The 23,454-nt window shown below is 30.4% G+C and overlaps 1 protein-coding gene across 2 annotated transcripts in view; it reads left to right on the top strand.

Annotated features, from left to right (window-relative positions):
• CSMD3 (CUB and Sushi multiple domains 3) overlaps window positions 1-23,454 on the top strand; it is a 1,208,741-nt gene that overhangs the window by 464,235 nt on the left and 721,052 nt on the right. For both annotated transcript variants that reach the window (XM_032760296.2, XM_032760295.2), the window contains 2 exons: window positions 12,993-13,070; window positions 19,753-19,840. In XM_032760296.2, coding sequence (XP_032616187.1) covers window positions 12,993-13,070; window positions 19,753-19,840 — 166 coding nt within the window. The remainder of the gene's footprint in view (window positions 1-12,992; window positions 13,071-19,752; window positions 19,841-23,454) is intronic.

Genomic DNA, 23,454 nt, shown 5'->3' with positions numbered 1-23,454 from the left:
GGAGCTATGCCTTGCAGTTTCTCAGAGGAGAAAGCACACCCAGGAAAAGAAAACAGCTAGTTAAAAAGAGCTTGAGTTTAACTTGAAAAAGAAAATCTACTGATTCTGGTACTCAATCCACCAGGAGGAGAGTAAGGTAGATGAGGTGGGAAACATAGGTAGGAAAAACACCATTTGGCTTTCAGGCCTTAAAAATGAGCTTTATTTTTATCTAAACCATTGGTGGACTTTAGCAGGGAACATATATTATCAAATGTAATTTTTAAAGGAGTCACTTTAGCATGTATTTGAAGAAGCAATTTCAAGTGAATAGGAGCAAGCAGACAAATAGTAAGATATACAGAAGTGCAAGTAACAGTTGATAGTTTCTTGGAGTATAGGTCTTACAGTACGCTTTTCAAATTTCATTGTGGACATGAATCATCTAGTAGTCTTGTTCAAATGCAGATTGTGACTTGATGGAATTGGAGTTGGATCTGAGATTTCGCATTTCTAACAGATTTCTAGGTTTGCTCATACACTGAGTAGCCAGAACTTAGATGAAGATGATCATCATGGAGAGAGAACAACATTTATCACACAGTCCCAATACTGTCTAATACTCATAGGATTTTGTTCTCCACTAGGATAATCACAAGGTTGACAAGCTATCTCGGATAATATAGTAAAAGCTAAACTTTAATTCCATACAAGTGACTCAAATGGTGGGAAATTTATGAGTGGAGGGGATATTTTAAGGCAGATGGATTTTCTGAATCAATATTAATGACACTGATTAGTTTTGGCAACTTTTAAGAATGGCTGAGCTACTGACATTCATTATGATTTTACTGGAAAGATCAATAAAGGAATAGATGAATAAGAAAATCAACACCAAGTCAAATTTTAGCTCTAAATTTTAAATTTTACTCGAAATTCTATACTTTAAAATGGTTGTTATTTTTCAGTGTATCAAATAACAAAGAGAAAAATACATCAGGGTTTAGTTTCTCTTTACTTACCATGTTTCAAATCCCTGAAATGTTAATAGATGGAGGTAAAAGAGTAAAAAAAAAAAAAAAAAAAAAAAAAAAAAAAAAAAGAGGAAGAAAAGAAAATGAAGAGAAAAAAGAAAAGTATGCAAAAGTTGATTGCCAAATCAAAAATTCTCAGGAGTTAATCTTTAAGCATTGTTTTCTTATTATATATATATGGTGAAATTACATTTGTCTGCTTGAATTCCCAGGTCTTTATTTATGAGATTAACTAATGTATTTATTTTAATAGCATCTTTAAAGCATAACTAATAATAGACTGCAGAATTTATAACTTTTAAAAAATTATCTGGTTATGTATAATTCTTATAGAATTACTTAATTTCATTTATTTTATTTATTTATTTTGGATGTCAGAACTTTGACATTGGTAAAGTGAATACAAAAAATAGGGGAATGTCAACATTTTGGGTGGAGAATTACATACAAATGTTGATCATTGTATGCTTTATCAATATCCTGCCATACTTTTTGTTTACTTTTTCCATGGTTCTCTTGACTTTTCCCTAATTATGTTATTTAATGGAAAGTTGTGTTCAATGTTTATAACTGGAGCTATTTAATAATTCATGTTCAGAAATGTACCAATTTATCATTTAAATACGCATTTATTGAATAGCATCCTTATTTTCTATCCATTACTTTATTTCATCACATTTTTGAAATTGTCAAAGCAATGTCATTCATAACAGTAAATACATTTTTATATTTCTAATTCTTTTATGTTTTGTTAAATAAGTTGTTTTTAAGAAGAAAGAAGAGAAAAAATAAAATGTTAGAATTTACTTATTAACGGGTTTATGCACATTTAAAATGTATTAGATAAAAGTACTCAGAATGCCTGAGGACTTGAATGACAATATTAAACAATGAAAATTTATTTTATTCACAAATGGCAAATCTGCAAGTAACCATTTTAACATTTTTATCCAATGCTACCCTTCAAGCCATGCTTTTGAGTTAGTCCTGTGTAAAGATTTTAAGAATTTCTGATGTCAATGTTCTTATTTCCTTTGAGTAGGTCTTTAAGGAAACATATATTTTTTTCAGATTTTCAACCAGTTTGTTTTGTTCACCTGTAACCATTAATCAGATATCTTGTTAGCTTATTATTATATTAACACATTATATCTCATTTTTAATAGAATGAGCAAATAAGGAAAGATAATCATACGTACTGAATTGATCAAAAGAGAAAGCTTAACTTTAAAGATCAGAGATGAAACCGTTTTGTGTGTAGCTGATTTCCCCAAATGGTTACCAGAGCTTATTTTACCTGTGAATGAGATCGTCACAGTGAATGTGACATATGTGACTTTTAAATCTTTTTCTTTGTTAAAATATTTTGAAGGGGCTAGACTTTCTATTTGTGCTCAAAGCTGATGCCAAAGCAGACTCCTCTGCCTTTTGGAATATGAAGAAATGGTCCTATGTAGAGACATTTTTATCTTGTTCAGAATTATTTCAGGGCATTTTCACCCACTTTTGCAACGAGCTGCTTTCCTTGCATGTAGTTTTCTAGAGCATATGGCTACTCTGCTTTGCACAGAGTGAAACCACACAACTAATCTTTACAATTTTAGGAAGAGCAGAACCTTCATATGTGGCAGAACAGCATGGTGTTAGGTTTAGGGTGCATTGCATAGGATATTTTTCTCTTCACAATTACATCATTTGTATTCTAAAGCATGGACTATTGCTTTTTGCTGTTGATGCTTGATCTTTCTTTATTTAAATTATTCTTCCAATGGTATTTTCTCATAATAGCAAATGAAACTAAAGTGACAGAAATTTATAGATTAATTTTATCCGGAGCCCAGAGATGTTAGAAATTTTTTATTGAGGAGGCTTATATTAAGGGGGAAAAAAAGTCTCATCAACTCTTCTGAACTTTCCCTTTAGAAAGGAATGCAGACAAAGATATTTTACTAAAAGGACTAGATGATTATTTGAATTTCACATAGCAGTTGGTTTTGCTACACCTTTTAAATTCATCTGTTCACACCTTTAAAATAAAGTATTATGAGGCTTCAGGCCATGGGGTTATACTTGGCACTATCATCAGGTAGTTGATGTCTTCATTAAATATTAAATCCAGCTAATAAAGCTTTTGTGTGTTATGAAGGTAAATATATTTAGGGTCAAATATTGTTGACTACTTAAAATTTTATATCAAAATTAATAAATTTGGATAGGTTACACTAAGTGGATCTATTTACGGTTTTCTAAGATACATACTTGAGAGAGTTCTGACTGAATATATGGAATTATGTTATCTCTAGTCAGGTGGTATAGATGATAGTCTCTAGTCAGGTGGTATAGATGATAGTATTGAAGTTCTAGAGTCAAATGAATGACCGTATTTTATTAACATATAGATAACCTTGGGTAATTAATTTAGCTCTTCTCCATTTCCACATTTTAAAAGTGGCAATAATTTTGCATGGATATTTTGTGATTTCAGTGAGACAGTACACATAGAGCACCTAATGCTTTAGATGCACAGCCAGTAAATGATACTGCCCCTTTCTGGATCATTTGCAAGAAGAAAATATACTCTGATTATATAAAAATCCTGTAAGGTAAAGATAAATGTGAACAAATTTATTTAAAAAGGATTAGCAGAGAGTTTTAAATGTCTTAGGTAGCTCATTTCCTTAGGAAAAATACATAGTTTAATGCAATATTGATATGGAATATTGGATACGAGTATATACAGTTTGATTTAACACTATTCATATTGCTCTCATGTATAAGTTATATAAAAGTAAAGTAACATTCAGTTCATCTCAGATTTCTATTAACTCCTTATTTTTTCTTGCCAGTTTTACTTTTAATTGAATTACTTTTCAATTTCAATACAGCCAACTCATTTAAATTTTGTTTATCTACTCTATCTTTCTGAATCTCTATGTTTCTTACAGACATAATTGCTAGAAAACAGCACAGTTGTGTTGTCTAGATTTTCAAAACATTTTCTAAGAAAAAAGTGAGCAACCAATGGTAGGATGATGAGCAACAGCCAACAATAATTCTACCTAGATATTATCCTTTGAAGTATAATGGTGGTCATAAACAAATTAAGAGATGTTGTTTAATACAGTATCTGAGATGTAGATTTCAATTAAATCTCTAATAATTTCCATGTACCAGTGGTATATTCATCAGAGTACATTTAGAAACAATAGAATGTTGCCTAATTTGAGGAAGTTTTACTTACAGAGGATTATTTCCAAATGGGTGAATGTAAAGAAACCACAAGGAACCATGCAGTAACCTATGGTAGCAGCAGCTGGGCTGTTATGATTCCCAACTTGTTGGGATAAAGAGAGTGACATGTTGGACAAAGTCACCTATTGTAGCCTCGCATTAAAAGACAAATGCCCTTTAATTAAGAGTCCTATCAAACGCCAATAATTGCAATGGTGAGGAATCCTGTGGAATAACATTCTGGGTACTGTTGTGGGGTGGGGGGTGGGGGGGGCGGGGACAGCATTAGGAGATATACCTAATGCTAAATGACGAGCTAATGGGTGCAGGAAATCAACATGGCACATGGATACATATGTAACAAACCTGCACATTGTGCACATGTACCCTAAAACCTAAAGTATAAAAAAAAAAAAAAAAAAAATTCTGATCTTACTTTCCTCCCTCCTTTCATCCGCCTGCTGGAATCCCCCAGAGGTTAAGGGAGACTGTTGATAGAGTCTAGTGCTTCAAAAGCTTAAATGTTAAGAAGAATCACCTGGGGATCTTGTTAAACTGCAGATTCTAATTCAATAGTTCTCAGTGGTGCTCTATATTCTGCTTTTCTAACAAGCTCCCAGGTGGCGCCAGTGCTTCTAATGCAATGTCACAATTTGTGTAGCAAGGATGTAGCCATTCAGATCACATTTCTGGGCAGAGAACAAGGAGGAGAATAGGGAGAATGGACCTGGAAAGGCAAATATAAAACATAGATGGGTATGATGAGTGTGTTGGCATTTTGAATAGCCATGAAATTAGCAGTAAAACACTGCATTAAATACAACCATCAGAACCCATCTATGTTAATTTCAAACAGAATCTAGGCACTGATATTAATATTTCTAGTGAACTTTAGTAAAATACAATGACCTGAAATCACAGGGATGACGGACTGTTGTTATTTATTAAAGCAATTCATTTTCTTCTGTTTTTTTTCTGTATTTTTTTGTAAATTTATAAAATCATTCAATGCACTAACGAAATTCATAGTGGAAGAATATATGCCACTGTCCATAGTCTGAAGAAAGTCATTAATTTTGGCTGCCGTTTCTCAAAAAGTTGCTTCTTTCCTAATTAATCTCATATTAGAAGGCATTATAATATAAATAAGTGATTTCTTATGTTGAGTGAAAAAAATATTTAATGTAATAATATTTTATCATGAGTAAGAAAATATTAATGTTATCATTTTTCATGTTACAACTTACAATCAAATTATCAATGATAAAATTAACTTTTGAAATGAAAATACCAATTAGAAACAAAACAAAACAAAAGAAAATCACTTGTATTCTAGAGAACATAATATATTAGAAAAAAAAGGTCCCGAGAAAGTGCATAAATTGAGTGGATATTAATATTAACTGTACAACCAAAAACAATTTAAAAAGTTAATTTGAAGCTGTCAGAAAATAAAAATTAAAAACAATTAAATTAAGGGCAGACAGTTTTAAAGTGTTAAAAGTATCTGTGAACTATACCAATGGTAACTCTTCCCATATGGTGACTTTTATTATGCCAATTATAAGAATCCCTAAAGAGAATATAAAAATCCCACATTTTTCATATAATCCTGACATTTTACAGCATACCATAACTGTAAGACCTGTTACGCCAAGCATTGCGGGTGCATCTGCTGTTATCTGCATAAATGCTATGGTTTCCTGAATTTGTTCCATTTCTAGGAAGAAAGAAAGCCCATATACAAATTTTAGAGTCTTTATGCAATGATTAGTTACATGATTTTTCATCCAGTTTTGTAGTCTGTTCATGGTCTCCTAAATAAAAATTAATAACTATCCAATCCTTAATGACAAATTGGTTTTATTAAAACACAATGTCTCCTCTCCATACTCACCACTCTGTTCAGTTTTCCAAGTGAAAAATTTACACTTATTTCTTACCCTAAAATGATTGAAAAATAAGATTCCAAAGATTTAGAAACTAGGTCAACCTCATTTCAACTCTGAGACTTTGTAGCTTAAGGATCTTCTTTTGTAAAATAGAAAATGGTCTTGTCAGTGGAGAATCTTGAAATATGTTAAATAATTATTCATATAATCAATATGATTGCATTTATATGGTTTTATACATTTCTACTAAATTTTCCATTTTGATTAAAGTTTTGGAGAGGTTTCTAACTTTGAATAGAAAAGTAAAATTTAAGTTAGAAATTCAGAGAACATAGATAATTTATTTTGTGTATCATCCCTACATAGTGAAAAAGACGTAACACAAAATAGTTAACAAATTTTTGGTATATTGCATCACAAATCAGAATGGCTTCTGAGACTAACTAGACCTTAATATTATAAATGGTAAATAATATTAGTACAAATAACTAACATTTAAAGATTCTTGCTACATGTTGATTTCTATAATTTATTGTGTAATTTAAGCACAATAGTAAAATTGTGATTATATATTTTCTTTCACCTAAAAATTGAGCATCACATACATTTTATATTTACACATCATACATGCAAGAGTAAGTGCTATGTACAAATGAGCATTGTGGCATAATTAGGAGTTTAAGATTTAAAAAAATGTGTTGGCTTTTCTGAACCATATTACTTATCTCTAATGATTTTTTAAATGGAGAGTACATTATGATTTTAAATAATTATAAAAATGAATATATACTATTTCCTAATAAACTTAACTAGTTCAATTCCATCATTTATGAATTTAAAAATATTTTAAATCTTGTGTATCCCTAGTATGTTTATCTCTACCAGTGAATTTTTCTGTACTTTAAGAACTCTTTTTAATTTTAATTTTTTGTGTGCTTTTTAAAATACTTAGTTGTACTACTACATTTCTCATCAAATTATGGCCATTGCTTTTCTTTATACAAAGTTTGTCTTCATTTATTTTAAACATATTTTGAAATGAAATATTTTTCACAAAGATTCATGAGCTACTTAATATTATGTCACTGAGTTTTCTATTGTATCTTCTTCCTGTGTAACACAGAAACATTATCTAATTGTTGCAGGATACCTCTAGTCACTTTTTAAAAAATTATGCTACAGAAACATTTATAAGATGTATTGTTTTCTCAGAAGATTGTATTATTAATACAGCAGTAAACCTTATATGAAAGATGTTAAAGGAGATTCTGCAGGAATATTGTTTAGTTTTCAATCTAGCAGCAGTATAGTTTCTTGATTTTTCTTTGTCTAAGGATTACATCAAAGAAGTCATCAGCAGCAGCCTCTGTGATAAGTATGTTATGAAAAGTGTTTTGTTCAGCCAGTACAGGATGTAGGAAAAAAAAAAAACTTAAATTTTTGTACTTGCTGACTTGTAACATAAAGCCACTATTTACTTTTAAACCAACCAAAAAAAGTCATCTTTATACAGTTAAATAATTTTATAACACCCCTACACATTTAAATATCTGGAATAGAACTGAAAATTCTGATTACATTAGTCTTTATTTCCTTTTGCCCAAATTCTACTCCTAAATAGTTAAGAATTACATCTCTTAGAACTGAATAGAAAAGTTAATCGACATGTCCCATGTCTTATACACTCAGAACATAGGTCTGCTAACTCCTAATCCAGTAAACAAAATGCCAAAAATAACACACTGTGTTTTAATATTACTTTAACCTCCTAGTCAGTGACTGATCAGTCTTAGTACTCATGTAAATAAATCTATTGTCAATAGTGATATGTGCCACTTTCTCAAAATCAAATACATGCCCAGAGACATGTTAGTTATTTTCAATACCCAAAAAATTAAAAGGAAATTATTGTATTAGTAGTATAGTTTATTAGTTTACTATAAAGTGAAAGATAAGATTATAATTAATAAATTCAAAATAAAAAGTGGGAAACACACATCCAGGTATCATATCAAACACAGTACAAAAGAAGACGAGAAAGGCATTATTGTACATTTGAAAAGAAAGGTTACAATGAAGCAGAAATAAACAAAACCATAAACAAGATACTAGTTACTTGTTCATAAGAAATTATTTTCCTTTTTAAAAGAATTATCATGATATGAATAAATTATAGATTTATAATACAGCTACTGACACTTCCAAGATACTTTATTGTTAAAATAAATACAACAAACTTGGAAGAATAAAATAAATACAAAGTTAGAGTACTCCATTCATTTTACCTTCATTATTGTATTAGAATATAATCTAAGTGGAAAATGAGGAGGGCTTCAGAATGTTCTGAAAACATTTAATAAATGCCTCTGTCTTCTATGAGAGCCCCATGCAAACGTGAAAGTTAATTATTTCTAATTAAAACAATGTTCTGCTAACTAATACTAAACATGTCTGTTTCTTCTTTTTCAAAGATAAATGTTCTGCATATTACATGTTTTCACTATATATGCATAGCAATGAAATAGAATAATATATTTCAGATATGTAACTTTTGAGATTATGTAATGAAGGACTCAATTTTTAGAGAAACTTCAAGCTAGGAAATGTTCTATGACTTTAAGTTATAGAAGCTCGGCGATAAAAGGACCAATTAAAGGTCACCTTTTCCAAATCTCCAGCTGATACTTAAATTCCTTCTACTACACCTATTTATTATGATCGATTTCCTAACATTAAAGGCCAGTACCAACACTAAATATAGTACTTCCCAATCTATTTTATCCCACCAGTACCACATGTTCTCAAGTTACACTTACAAGGTTTTTGTAACATAAAACATAAAGACAAATGCCTGTTACACCAACAAAGTTGATATTAGAAACAAAATCAATCTATGATTTATATGTGTGAATATATGGTTAATTTTTATAGTAGGCATTTTAATTTAAATCATTTCAAATAATGACTTTAGCTGATTAACATGAAAATTAGATGAGGTTTAAGTAAGAGTCAATCAATATTTTTTTTTGTAAGTTTTTAAATGCAATTTTGAATTTATATTGATCTTGAAGCCAACAAACAACCTGGAAGATGCCACAGTAATAATCCACTACATGGCTTAAAACTACTCTAATATAGGTTACAAAACAAAGTGGTTTTGCTAGTGTCCAGGGCTTATAACTAAATAAAGAGGGATTTGATTGCTGGCCTAATATTCTTCCCTGCCAGGCCTTTCTGGTATTATAAAATATTTCTATTACACGAAACAAAAAAATAGTCAAACTGAAAATGTAATGAAAAATTTTAAAAATGATTAAAAATTGTTTACCATATGAAAGAAAAGAAAGAAAATGAATCATGTGCATATGCCTATGAATCTTGCATTTAATGCTTTCTAAAATTATTAGAGCATACATAGTTTTTCTGTATTTCAACTTGAGATTTACAAATGAAAATGCTTCATCTTGGGCGTTCATTTTTTAAAATCACTTCCTCCCATCATAATTCATGATCAATAAAGGGAATTCTCTCAACAAAGTACCTTTAGTTAAAAGACTCAGAATTAACAATATTGTATATATTCATTCATACACTCATACAAATATGACATGCACTTTTGGAGGCCGAAGCGGGTAGATCATTTGAGGTCAAGAGTTCGAGACCAGCCTGGCCAACATGGTGAAACCCTGTCTCTACTAAAATACAAAAATTACCTGGGCGTGATGGTGCACGCTTGTAACCCTAGCTACTTGGGAGGCTGTAGCAGGAGAATCGCTTGATCCTGGGAGGCGGAGGTTGCAGTGAGCCGAGATCACGCCACTGCTCTCCAGCCTGGGCGACTGAGCGAGACTCCGTCTCAAAAAACACACAAACAGGGCCAGGAGCTGTGGCTCACACCGTTTCCCAGCACTTTGGGAGACCAAGGCAGGCGGTTCACCTGACAGGAGTTTGAGACCAGCCTGGCCAACATGGCGAAACTCCGTCTCTACTATAAGTACGAAAATTAGCCGCGTGTGGCACACGCCTGCAGTCCCGGCTACTCGGGGGGCTGAGGCAGGAGAACTGCTTGAATCCGGGGGACGGAGGTTCCAGTGAGCCAAGATCGCGCCACTGCACTCCAGCCTGGGCGACCGAGCGATACTCATTCTCAAAACAATCAAACAAACAAACAAAAATAGGACATGAACAAAATATTTTTTCTGCCTTTGAGGAACTTACCATACAGTGGAGGGAATTGCCACACATGACACACTGTCTAAACATTTTCCTTAACCTGTATAAAATACCGTAATTTATTTTAACATTAACTCTATAATAAATTTTACATGCTTATTACTGAAATACATCAGGCTAAAAAGTCAGGTTAATTTTCTAAGTTAAATATGGTCATTAGAAGCACTCATTACTTGATGACAACTCAAGATTTATGCCATGTATCTTTTATAAATAGTGAAATCTATATTTTTATGGCATATATTGTAATATTAAATACCTGATACATGATTTAGAATAGTCTTGTAATTAATACTTGCAATATTTGTCCTTTATTTATTAGGAGATATACATTATTCTTTCTGTTAAAAATATAAACAGCTAAAGTATTTGTTTTCTGTTTAACGTATTTTAAAGATTTGTGAATTTAAATTTTATGTTATTAATTCACATTTTGTCATGTCCAAAAATGGATATTCTCCTGACCTTTCATCTTCTGCATCTGTATTACAATTATTATAGTTTTTATTTAAAAAATATAGATGCATCATTATTAAAGATTAATTGACATATAGATGCTTATAAAAGAGAAAACTAAGGTGCTTTTAGAAGCAGGAAAAACCTTACCCAACCAAATAATTAAATCAAGATACTTGTAAGTAGGCATGTTAATCTGTCCCCTTTTACACAAACTGCCACTGCCCCCCAATATTAGTAACTTGTTATTTACAACATTAAACTCTTTGATCCGTAGGATTTTATTCTTTTGCAATTTTCTCCTTTGGTCTGATAATCTTTTCATTTAGTTTTCTTTATTCTTTTTGAAATCCAGACTTGTGTTAAAATCACCATGAAATCTTCAGACCTATTTGTAATACTTATAAAGTCAAATCTTATAATGCAGAGAAAAGTAGACGTAGATTCCTACTTATAATTCATGTATCCAATGGCAAAATCTAGAATTATGCCAGAAAATACAAAATGCAAATTTTGTTGAAAAGTATTTTGAGACAGCAGAAAATTCACATGTGACAAAACTAAACTTAGAGCAGCTGAACACTTCAGAAGAATTAAACTTTAGGTTACCATGGGGGTGGGGCTGGGGGTAGAAGAGAATCACAACAAAAAGCATCACTTGGGAGGGATGTAGTCATTTTTTCACCATGAATAAGCATTCACAGTTAAAGAATCTTAGAACTATAAAGAGAGAGGCCATCTAGTGTTAGCTGCTTATTTAAGAGAAAAAAGCAGGTAAGAAGGCAGATTCTTGTCCAAAATCTCACAACTAATAATTACTAAGAATCAGCCTTATAAATCCTGCTCCAATGATAATATTCCTCTTTTTAAAAATATATGCCGTGTGTATAGATAGTTCATATCTTATATTCACATAAACCATCAGGCCCTTTCTCTACTATCCTACTTTTCAAGTTATTAACAAGAAAAAAATTACCTTAAAATGTTTCATAAACCAATAAATATCCATAATTTGAACTAATTGCGTAGAATGACGTTCAGAAATAGTTAAGTGGTAATTTTAAACCATCTAACAAAAAGTCATTTTTACTTTTTTTAAAATTTATAGTGTGAAGAAAACCTAATTGCATAACATTTAAGGCTGTCATCCTTCATTATAAACCTGATAAAAAGTAATATGTAAAGATTTCCACACTGTAACTGAGCAAGTTATTTCTTCTTTATACTACGTTTTGTGAAAGAAAATAATTGAAGTAGGGAAGGGTGATGAGGAGTGATTTGTCAATGGAGACAAAATAATAGTAAGATAGAAGGATAAGAAGACATAAGTTCTAGCATTTGATAGCACAATAGGGCAACTATATTTAACAGTATCTTATATTTCAAAATAGCTAGAAGATTTGGAATGTTTTCAACACAAAGAAATAATAGATATTTGCAGTGATGAATATGCCAATTACTCAGATTTGATCATTACACATTGTATGCTTATATCAAAATATCCTATGTACCCTATAAACATGTACAACTACTATATCTAAAAATTGTAGTAAGATATTTTAGAAGGGCTCAAAATAGCTGTAGTATACTTTCATACATTTTGTGCAATGTGGACTAACAGTAGTCGTAGTGTCAAAAGCAATGATAATGAATGGAAATGATTGACAGAAATATTAAAATAAATTTTAAACTTTTCTAATTAAGTCATTTTCGTAAATGTGTCCTAACATTTCAAATAGGCTAAATTTTTAGGAAATTTATTTTAAAGAACAAACCTATTAAATCCTTCTCACTATTCTAGTACTCCAGCATTTTTACTTTGCTAGTTTAATTTATTCCATAAATGTTGATGAATTCAAGTGGTTTATGATAAACTGCTAAGATTTCACTTTTATATAAAAATCTGGATAATTTAAAAAAACACAGCTTAAAAAACTATGTATATGCAGGATTTTCCCTGTAGAATATTTAAAATCATTCTACACTGCTTAGTATTTTACTACTAAGTGATTATATTGCTTTAAAAAAATTCTTCTGGGTACTGTATCAGGCTTAAGAAAGTGGTTTCTTTATCTTGCATAATTCCATGCTAACAAAATTTATTAACTTGAATTTCATTTTAAAATTGTATTTCCTGATACATGTTTTTGTTTGTTTTCTTAACTAGTGAAAAAGGCCATAGATTTTAAATCTAGAGGATTTAAATTGTTTCCAGGGAAAGACAACAGCAACAAGTTTTCTATCTGTGAGTGTACTTCTTTTTTGTTACTTTCTCTAGTGCAAGAGTGAAGTTTGTGGTGTCTGTGTTGTTTGTATGTGTTTTACCAAAATATTTGTGTATTTACCAAATTAACTGCATTAATATCTGTATAACATGCATGATGATTATTCAATATTTTATATTTAAATGTGTATTGATTTAATGGATTAACATGGCAAACTCCCAGCCTCAGATTATTTTTGATAAAGTTTATTTTATATTTCAAGATGTAAAAATATTATTTTGATCTTAAGTCTTGAGGACACTCAAGTTTAGTTCTAGAAGATGAGGCAAAAATGAGTAAGATTTCTAAAATTGGTGGTTTCTTGTAGGAATTCTTGATTGACTATATCTTAATTTCAACATAAGTGCTTTTCTAAGAAAGATTACTTTTAAAATAGCAATTTTCATTTAAGAAAAAATAAAAGTCTTAATTTGAGTTAATTTGCATAAACCTATGAAATCAAATATTTTGTAAAATAATTGATTGATTATTGGTTTTCACTTTTTGAAAATCTTAAAAAATGGCCTGAAGTACACAATTTTACTTATAAAATCAGGGCTTTATATAACATCTGAAGTTCATCCCAAAATCTCAGATTAAGAATCACTGAATTAGAGCATTCATTTAAATTACCATAACCAAACACAAAATTTTTTTAGTAGAGCTATGTATTTTTGTAGTCAAAATTAATAGCAGTTACTGGAAATTGTCAACAATACTGTTGCATATTAAAAACTTTGAAACAAGCCATTTATGACACAATACTTGACTTCCAAAATAACATTGCTAATATATGAGTAGTTATTTCAAATTTCATACATGTTGTTACTTTTATTCTTCAACAAGAGTATATTTTTTAACTTTATTTTTCTTCTGTTCCTCATGAAATAAGTTTATAATTATTTCTTTAACAAAAATCATGTATTATAGCTATATCAAAAAGGGCTTTACCTATATGTTTATTGACTTGTACATATAAACAGTAATTGACAAAAAATGAGCAGTTATGTCAATTATCAAGAATCAACCCTTGGAGTCTTATGTTATATCAAATATTTAATGGTGTCATAATTTTCAAATGTGATTTTTACATTTTATTTGTTAGACTTGAGAATATTAATCCAAAACCACAAGAGATATCACTAGGAAATCATTGATCAGATTGGTTACCTGTTTAAAAAGCACTAAACAGCTAATTTCAAAGGGTTTGGTTGTGTAATTAATATTTCTTCATGTATTTTGGGGGCTAAAATCATTTTCAAGATTGATACTGTCAGTTTTTAAGGAAAATAAGCAATGATACAATATGACATATATAAATTATTCAACACACTTTTGAGAGAAAGACGTATTTTCTATAATAAAAAAATACAAATTTAAAAAATTGCCAGGTGAGATGACTCTTACGTATCAAATTTCTTCAAGTCATCATGAAATAAAAGTTAAATGTTAGCAAAATTAAATATTATGTTTACTACTTTTTTTCTAATATTTTGTGTGGCCAATATATTTATTTCTGAATTCTAAGTAGAATTACAGCGTATTAGAAGGGCTTACCCTCTTCTCAATTTGTCTACACGTATGTTATTTGACATGTTGCATGGTTCAAACTTCCAAATGTTCAGGGAAATTCAGGCTATTTGTACTAGGAGATCCAGGATTTATCAAGGCATTGTAAGATGTATGTAACTCTATATCCCTGTTGGTATATTGCCTTAGTGGAAATATATATTATTTTCACTTTTCTTGTACATGGATTATGAAGGTGAACAAAAAGGGAATTTAGACATGGCTGTATATCTAGGAAAAAAAATTCTAATAAAAATATCTTATTTAAGAAATATTTGCTTTAAAACAGGCAAAAAATATAATATGAGGCAAAAATGTTAATTTGCTCCATAATTTTAAAATAAATTTTGCATTTATTCATTGTATTTTCTATAAAAATATTTTTAAATACTCTTGCTTTTTCATTTTTTTGAAGATAAGTAATTCTCACTTCAACAAATATATTTTTTGCAAATTTCCTATCATAAAATAGCAAGCCAACATTATTTTAAATTTCATTTTACTATAATTTGTTTCTAAACTATTTTATAACTCATTTCAAAAACATATTCTTTCGTGGTTGTTTGCAATAGAGTTATATTGTTTTAATTTGTATCATTATATATCTATTTCAAGTACACATGCAGATATTCAGCTCTTTAATATTATTTATTCAACCTAGGACAAAATAATTAAAAAGAAAGACAGTTTTTATCTGACATTCATCTTTCAAATAAAAAAACGTAATAAAGCTCATGTTCTTTGAAGAAATGACCAATTCTATGATAGGCACGGCCCAAAGTCAGTATAAGCATGGAGGACATCAAATTCCCAAACTGCCGAAGTATGTGTATTTGAAGGTCTCATAATGGCACCTTCAGATTTTAAATAAAAAATGAATTAACAAGAGATCCAGGAAGCTCCAATAGTGTTCACGGGCAGAGTTTAGTTGTTAAATGGCTGATTCAGATTTGTTTTTTCAGCTTTCATACCTGAACTCTAAATTGCCCCTATCTACCCCATGTTCTTTTTCAAAAATTGATTTCGCCAAGAAAAGAAACTATAGATTTAAAAACAGTTAAGTAAAAAGGTTTTATATTTTTAGAATGTTAAAATTAATGAACTAATAGTCTTTCCAAATTCTTTAGTAGGCTCCTCTAGAATATTATTGTGGAATTATGAGGAAACTGTGAGCCTGCCATAAATGATTGTGTTTTCTTTCTTATTCTTCAAATCCATACTTTTATTCATTCATATTATCCACTAATTCCACAATCCCTCCATGGGAGCACTATGCTAGACTAAGAAGGTAAAAGAGTGAATAAAATATATTTTCAACCCTCAAGGATTCAATATTTTATTGGGAAGCTAAATTAGTTAAGAGGTAACTCTTTGTAGAATATAAAGTATTTTAGTATAAAAAATAACAACACAATGTTGATATCAATGATGTTTGAGTTAAGAAAAAGATCCAAAGCACTTGATAAGTTGAAATAAAAATTTAGATTAATTTTTAAAAATCTGAGAAAAGTGACAATGTAAGCAACTGGAAGAGTAGTGTGGAGGAGAATTTTAGTCAGATTCCACTTATTTTTATCTTTAGGGTATATTATGTGCTATATAAAATCAGAGGCAATAAGAAAACATGCTTACTCACACTGTTCATGTAATTAAACTTTTAAAGAGCACTCATATTCTTAAAATGCTGCAAGTTGCTATGCAAATTAAAAGAAGTGATAAATCTGTCCAATTGCATCAATGGCATTGTGAAATGAAAGCAGATGATTGAATGAATACTAACTTCATTTAATTGTCTTGGCATCACTTAGCTATGGGCAATTCTGAAATATACAAATATCAAAAGAAATGAAGGATTGTACTTTTTTCTTAATTTAAAAAATTTTAAATATTTACGTTAAAGAACATTAAATACACGTACCACGCAGAAGCTCTCTCATTATCCTTACATTTTAAATTGGAAAGTTTTTCCTCTTGCAGATGTCCAGAAATGGTGGTTTAAATGACACTTTCAAGCAGACAGAAATAACTTGACAATTAAAATAATAAGAACTGGGATTAATTAGGTGAAAGTGGTGAAATTATACACATGCTCTGCATTTTAAGGTAAAATGTTTGGAAAAGTGTTTTGAATTGTAGTTAATGACATAGTTTCTGCCTTGCCGAGCTTTCTGAGCAGCTATAGAGCTCCTGGTTAATAGTAGAATTTCTCAAATCAGACTGCCTGAGTTTAAATGTAGATTCCCATTAACTAGCAATATGACTTTGGACACATTTCTTAACCTCTCCGTGACTCAGTTTTCTCACCTGTAGGAGGTGTAAAATAAAAGTAGCTACTCCTGAGATGGTTGTGAGAACTAAATGGGGTAATACACATAAAGTATGTAGAATAGTTCTGGACCTGTAGTCTTATGTAAGTGTTAACTATCATTTAAATTCATATAAAATATTTAACAAAATTTTATTTTGACACAAAATGACAGTGAAATGTAAAAAAAATGGGATTTTTCTTATTTTTATTTTCTAATAATGTATTCACAAACTGCTTGTCCATTACCATATAATCTGTGTTACATGTCATAATACAAAAAAGTAGTTAGGCTTAAGTCATGCCATCTCTTTTCCTCATTTCCACTCTACATTTAAAAAGTCACATTTTAATAAACATATACTACAATATTTCCAAAAGCCTTGTAACGATTGGAAAGAGGATATTTTTTCATAGAAAATGTTCAGTTCTTTGACAACAAATATAAGGTGATATTGTCAATCAAACAACTAGGACATATTTATTGAAAATAAATAGGTATATTAAAATAATGTTTTTCTCTATTTTTATCAAGTATATAATCTTTTTCTATAGATAACTAAAGGTATGTGAAACTATTAATTTATACTATATTAAGATAATTTTAAATTAAATAAAAAATCGTCCAAATGAAACACTCCAAGTTATTTAAAAAGATAGAATAACATGGAAAAAATGAGTGATTATCTTTTGGAAGAAGTGGGACTTAAGCTAAGTCTTGAATATTAGATAGGATTTTGATAGCTAAAGGGGAAGGAAAGGAAAACATGGAGACATGGAGAAAACACAAATGTGTGGAGTCAGTATGTTCAGCAAATTGCAGAACAGCTAACAGACAATGGGACTTGGGTGATGGATGCATGTTGGTGGCTAGTGAGAAATAAAATCGATACAGTAGAAAATCTAGAATAATTGGAGATTTGAGCAGTAATAAAAACTGTGTTTTAGAAAGTTTAGTCCTCCTCTGGTATTCAAGATGTATTGGAGGTGGATGAAATTGGAGTCATAAAAGCATCAAAGTGACTAGGTTGAATTTGAGTAGATAGATTAGATGACAATGGAAAGTTTGGTAATTGATAATCAAATAGGCCATTGAAAGATTGAGAAAGGAACTTCAAAAAGATTAGAAGTCATTAGCATATAGGTCATTCTGTCAAGGCATGAGGGAAATTCAAATACAGAGAGTTGTGAGCCAATGCCTTTGAATTTGTCCACTGTAGTAGAATCAGCAAAAGTAAGACTGGCCAAAAAACCCAGAAAGGTAAAGAGAGATTGTATAGCAAGTTATAGAATTAAAAAAACACAAATATCCTATGATTTGAATTAGTGAGCTGTAATACAGTTGGCAAGAAGGATATGGTTGGTAATACTAAGAAAATTATTTTTTTAGAATGATGGAAACACATGCAAAATCCTGTTTAATTTAGAAAACGACAACTTTACCACAACTATAACTGTTGGGCAGTCATCTGATAGCTGTCTTCTTATCTGATGAATCAATTTGAATTAAATTATTATATTCAGCAGTCCAGTGGTTCTCAATTTTGACTTTATATTAGAATTACCTTGAGAGTTATTATTATTTTTAAAATGGCTCACACCTACAACCCCAACACTTCGGCACCTTGGATGGCCAAGGCGAGAGGATGGCTTGAGTCCAGGATTCCAAAGCTACAGTGAGCTATGATTGTGCTGCTGCACGCCAGCAAGGATGGCAAAGCAAGACCCTGTCTCTTTAAAATAAAAACCAAAAATCTCCCAAAAAACTGATGCCAGAGTCCTACCATAGATTTACTGCATTAGAATATCTAGAGGTAGAAGTAGTCATCTTTATTCTTTCAAGAAAGATCTACCTGTGTTTTCAGTTCACAGTGGAGGACAACAAGCATTGGATGGTTTAGATTTTTTTTCTCTCTGGAATCTCTACTTAAGCACTATTTTTTTCTAAAAAAGAGCAGATAAATTGATTTAAAAAAATAATAATCGAATTTATCCTTCAGTTCACTTTAAGATTGAATTTATTAAACAATATCACTCAGATATTTCAGTACTATCTGATTGAATAATAAAAATCTAACTTTGGGGTTTAGTTATCCAATGTGATCACATTCACTGAAAAAATTAATACATCTTTGACTTTCTGCCTTGAAGAAACTGCTGAAAATGTGTAAAAAAGCTAAATAAATCATATTCATGGAAGTTGCTTGAAGGTAAAGCCATTGTTTTGGTTTACACCATTATGTAATAATAATTTAAAGGCATGCCTAGTAATTTGCACCACTGTTGTATTTTAATGCTGGCAGATCAAATTGCTTTATCATATACCAAATAAGAAGTGTTAGAACTTTGAACTTTTTTCATACAGTCATATTTTTTATTACACCTTCAAAAATAATAAGGATCCAAATAAAACTATCATAACTGGTGGTTGACTTCTTCGTTGCCAATGATTAATGGAAACTCTGGACACTGATACCCTGAGAATGTGTTTCCAGAGATTTTCCAATTTGATGGAAACTAAAAACAAAAGTGATAAATACTAATGTGTTAACAGGCAGACTAGTACAAGTCATTGAATACGAACAGCAAATTTATTTTCTCATTAGTTCATAAAATGCTTTTGCCTTCTTTATTGTTTTATAAAATTATAGTTTAACAAATGCTTAAATGACAGTGATTATAGTGACAAAATACAAGAATACATTTTATGTATATTTTAAAATTAATATCATCGATTTTCTAATCACATGTATTTTATTTCTTTTTTCTTTTTTTCCCTGCTGTTGCAGTAAATGAGGGAGGTATTAAAACAGCTTCCAATTTATGCCCAGATCCAGGAGAACCAGAAAATGGGAAGAGAATCGGATCAGATTTTAGGTAACATTTTAAAATATTGACTTCATTATTTATCTTGTCAAGGTTTATTTTAATTTAAATGTTTAAAATAGCTAATAATATAAAGATGAAGGCTTGGTGGCATCAAACTGCATTTTATCAATGTATTGTTATTAATAATATTTATTTTAAAGGGATTAGTTAAGTAATACATTAACTTTATTAGAACACTTTTTTAGTTTAAATGATTAATTTCTCAGCATTTTAAGTGAAAAATCATGGGGTTTAGATTTTAAAGACATAACTTTGAGTTCCAGTTTTGCTACTTATTAGTTGTCTGATCTTGGGTAAGTTGCTCTATTCTGTTTGCCTGAGTTTCTTCTTCTGCAACATGTAAACCACATTTACCACATATAATGGTGAGTTTCAGATGAGGCAATGCCTGTAAAACCTTCTAGCAAATGTTCTATAAACATCTTATTTGTATTGTATAATTATAACTTGAGTAGAAGTTTTATATCCATCATAAATTAGTATTAATTTTATCAATTTAAAATTAACAACCTAGAGAATTTACGTACTATACTGTGGCAGCCATTAATTTACATAACTATCAAATGATGATTTTTAATAAACTTGAATTTTTCTTAGTCCTCTATAATATTTTACAAATAAAAGATTACAAAAAGCCTATCAAAATATTAAATAATAATCACGAAAACTCACAAATACTTATTTTTACAGAGTGTCCATGGTGAATTTTATTTTTCAATTATTGATGATGATGTTTATAGTTACAGATACCACATATTTTTTACTTTTACTAATTCATATTATTTGTATAAAGTATAAATGATACTCTAAAGAATATCCCCATGAAGAAAAAAATAGTTCTTAGAATATAGACCTATAATAAATTTCCCCCATGGATCTTTCAGAATGACTTAAAGTTACATTTTGCTATACTTGGAGTGGAAAACAATAATACAATTTCCACACAAACACAATTGTAATTTTCTAAAATGTTTACATAACTTTAATCACTCTCTAAACTTAATAGAGATAATAATATTTGAAGAAACACACTAAAGAGAAATTCAAAAGATTCGGGGACTGGTCAGACTATTATACTAATTTTATTAAAATCAACTAAATCTTTCAGCCTTAATGACTAATGATTATATCTTAGAGACCACAAAGTGATAAGCAATTAAATAATTATTTTTTTCAAGTATTTTTTATTTCTTATAAAATCTTATGAGCACTTACTATTTTATCCCTATATTTTAAATGAGAAAACTGAAGTTTGTTTACCTAGCTAATAATTTGATGGAACTGGGATTTGAACTCTTGACTTGCAGACTCCAAAACCTGACGTTTTGATCACTGTATTATAATATATTACGCTTTAAAGTCAAACAAATTTCATTCAAATTATGTCCCTGAAATAAATTATGTTGTCTTCTGCAAGAGTTTCCTCAGTTCTAAAATTGAGAATAATAATGTATATCTTATTGGGTTGAGGAGAAGATCACATGAGATAACTTATGCCTCATAGTAACCATAGAGCTTTTGACAAAATAAGTTCTCTATTAATACAAACTGCTATTACAAAATAACACGTACAATATTACTGATGACAATATTTACTTGGTCCAATAATTTGCAAATTAGATTAATGATTTATTGGAAATCAACTTAAAAATAATATAATGTGATAGTAATATAATGAGCAAAATTACCTTCAAGTGCAGTAGATTTCAAGCCATTCAGATGTAATCACAAATTTAGAAAACTACTCAGAAGTCAAAAAGAAAATAATAAGATTCTATGACAGAGAATAAAGATGTCTCAAGGTGGATACCTACATAATTTAAGAAGGTCCTACTCCCATGGATATTGGAAGAATTATATGTGTCCCAACGGCAGGGAAGGAATAGCCTGAAAAGAAAGTGCTTGATGACCTGTTCCAGAAAATAGAGTTCAGTGAAACTCAATTACAGAGTGTAAATAGGAGAAAATAATAAAATGAAGTAGAGGAAATAAGGAGAAACCAAATATCTGCGGCAGAGAAAGTAAATTGGCAGCCGTTCAGCCTAATATGGACTGAAGATATGTTTTGCTTTAAATACATAGTTTTTTTTTTAAATGGAGACAACATTTAAAACTCAGAAAATTATACACACACACACATACGTATTTCTGTATTCTCTTATTATATTTGGCAACTTAAACCTACACACTTTTAGGGTAACATCTGCTCAGAACCAGTTAACAACTTCTCTCTCTAGGCTGGGCAGAGTCTCCCTGGCTCACCATGTGTACCCATAGGCTACTTTACACATTTAGCTCACCTGCCTATGATGGGAAGTTGTAAAGATTTGTAAGTGACCTGATCCAATTTATATATTCAGTAGATCAGGCTTTCTATTTTAGCTCAGTGATTGAAGAAAACCTAAATTTTAGTTAGGTTTCTTCAGTAGTCTGGGTGAAAGACAGTGGAGATTTGGACTATGGTGTTGGCAGAGAACGAGACAGATTCAAGATATCTTTTGAAGATAAAAGCTTTAATATCCCATGAAAATTTGATGTGGAGAGTAACAAAAAGGAAAGAATTAAGGATGAGGCTCAATTTTCAAGGCTTGAACAACATGAGCATGGAGTGAATTATAATGTTTAATAAAGTGTGAACATCCAGAGATTCCTGGAGAAATATTGAGAGTTCAGTTTTGAAGTCGTACATTTTAGAAGACTTAGAGATTTCTAGACAGATATGTTAAGTGATTAGTTGAACATAATTGAAATTCAGAGATATCAGGGAACCATAGGCATATATACATATTATAAAAATGTTAAACATCATTTTCTTTAAAAAATTATGTGTAGATAACATCATTTAAAATAAGTAGAAAGACAAGAGAACTTGTGATGTCATCTCAAATATCTATTTGACGAACTGATAGAATACAAGGAGCTGCCAAATCCTGCTCATGAGAGACCAGAGGACTATGACAATACCTAAAAGGGTAACTGAAGCAAAAGAAGAAGTCCTTTAAAGGGCAAGCAGGGACTGTTGAAAAATTGAGCATGGAGGACAGAAGACTGTCTTTTGAATTTAACAACATGAAGGTTGCTGACAAGTGATTTCAGTGGAATGACAGAGGTTGAAAACCAACTTAAATATGCTGAAGAGTGAATAAAGAAAGTTCGGATAGTTTACAGCTTGGTGACATCAAGTTATATAAACTAGGGAAATAATGAGGCATTTATGTAGTCATTAGGAAATCAAGAGAGAGTTTCTTTTTAGAGATTCAAGAGACCAAAGCATGTTTATTGGTTAATACAAATAATTCTATAGAGAGAAATCTATTGGTGGCATTGCAAAGAAAGGGTAGAGGTAAAGAAACATAATTTTGTAGGAGAAAATAAATGGGATCCCAAGGGCAGGTAGTGGGGAATTATTTTCAATCTAATAGAAAGGAAGATAGAGAAGTGGAGAAGAGATGCTGCTAGGCCTACGTATTTTGTGATTGGAAGGTGAGAAAGCTCATGTTTAATACTTTTACATTAGTAACGCCACATCTTGGAAGACCATCAAATGAAAATGTGTGTATAAGGAGATGAGGATGGATGGGAGAGAAAGTTTAAGACTGAGA

The sequence above is a fragment of the Hylobates moloch genome, unplaced genomic scaffold (genome assembly GCF_009828535.3).
Source record: "Hylobates moloch isolate HMO894 unplaced genomic scaffold, HMol_V3 SCAFFOLD_9, whole genome shotgun sequence".
NCBI lineage: Eukaryota > Metazoa > Chordata > Mammalia > Primates > Hylobatidae > Hylobates > Hylobates moloch.
This window is presented reverse-complemented; position numbering and strand designations above follow the sequence as displayed.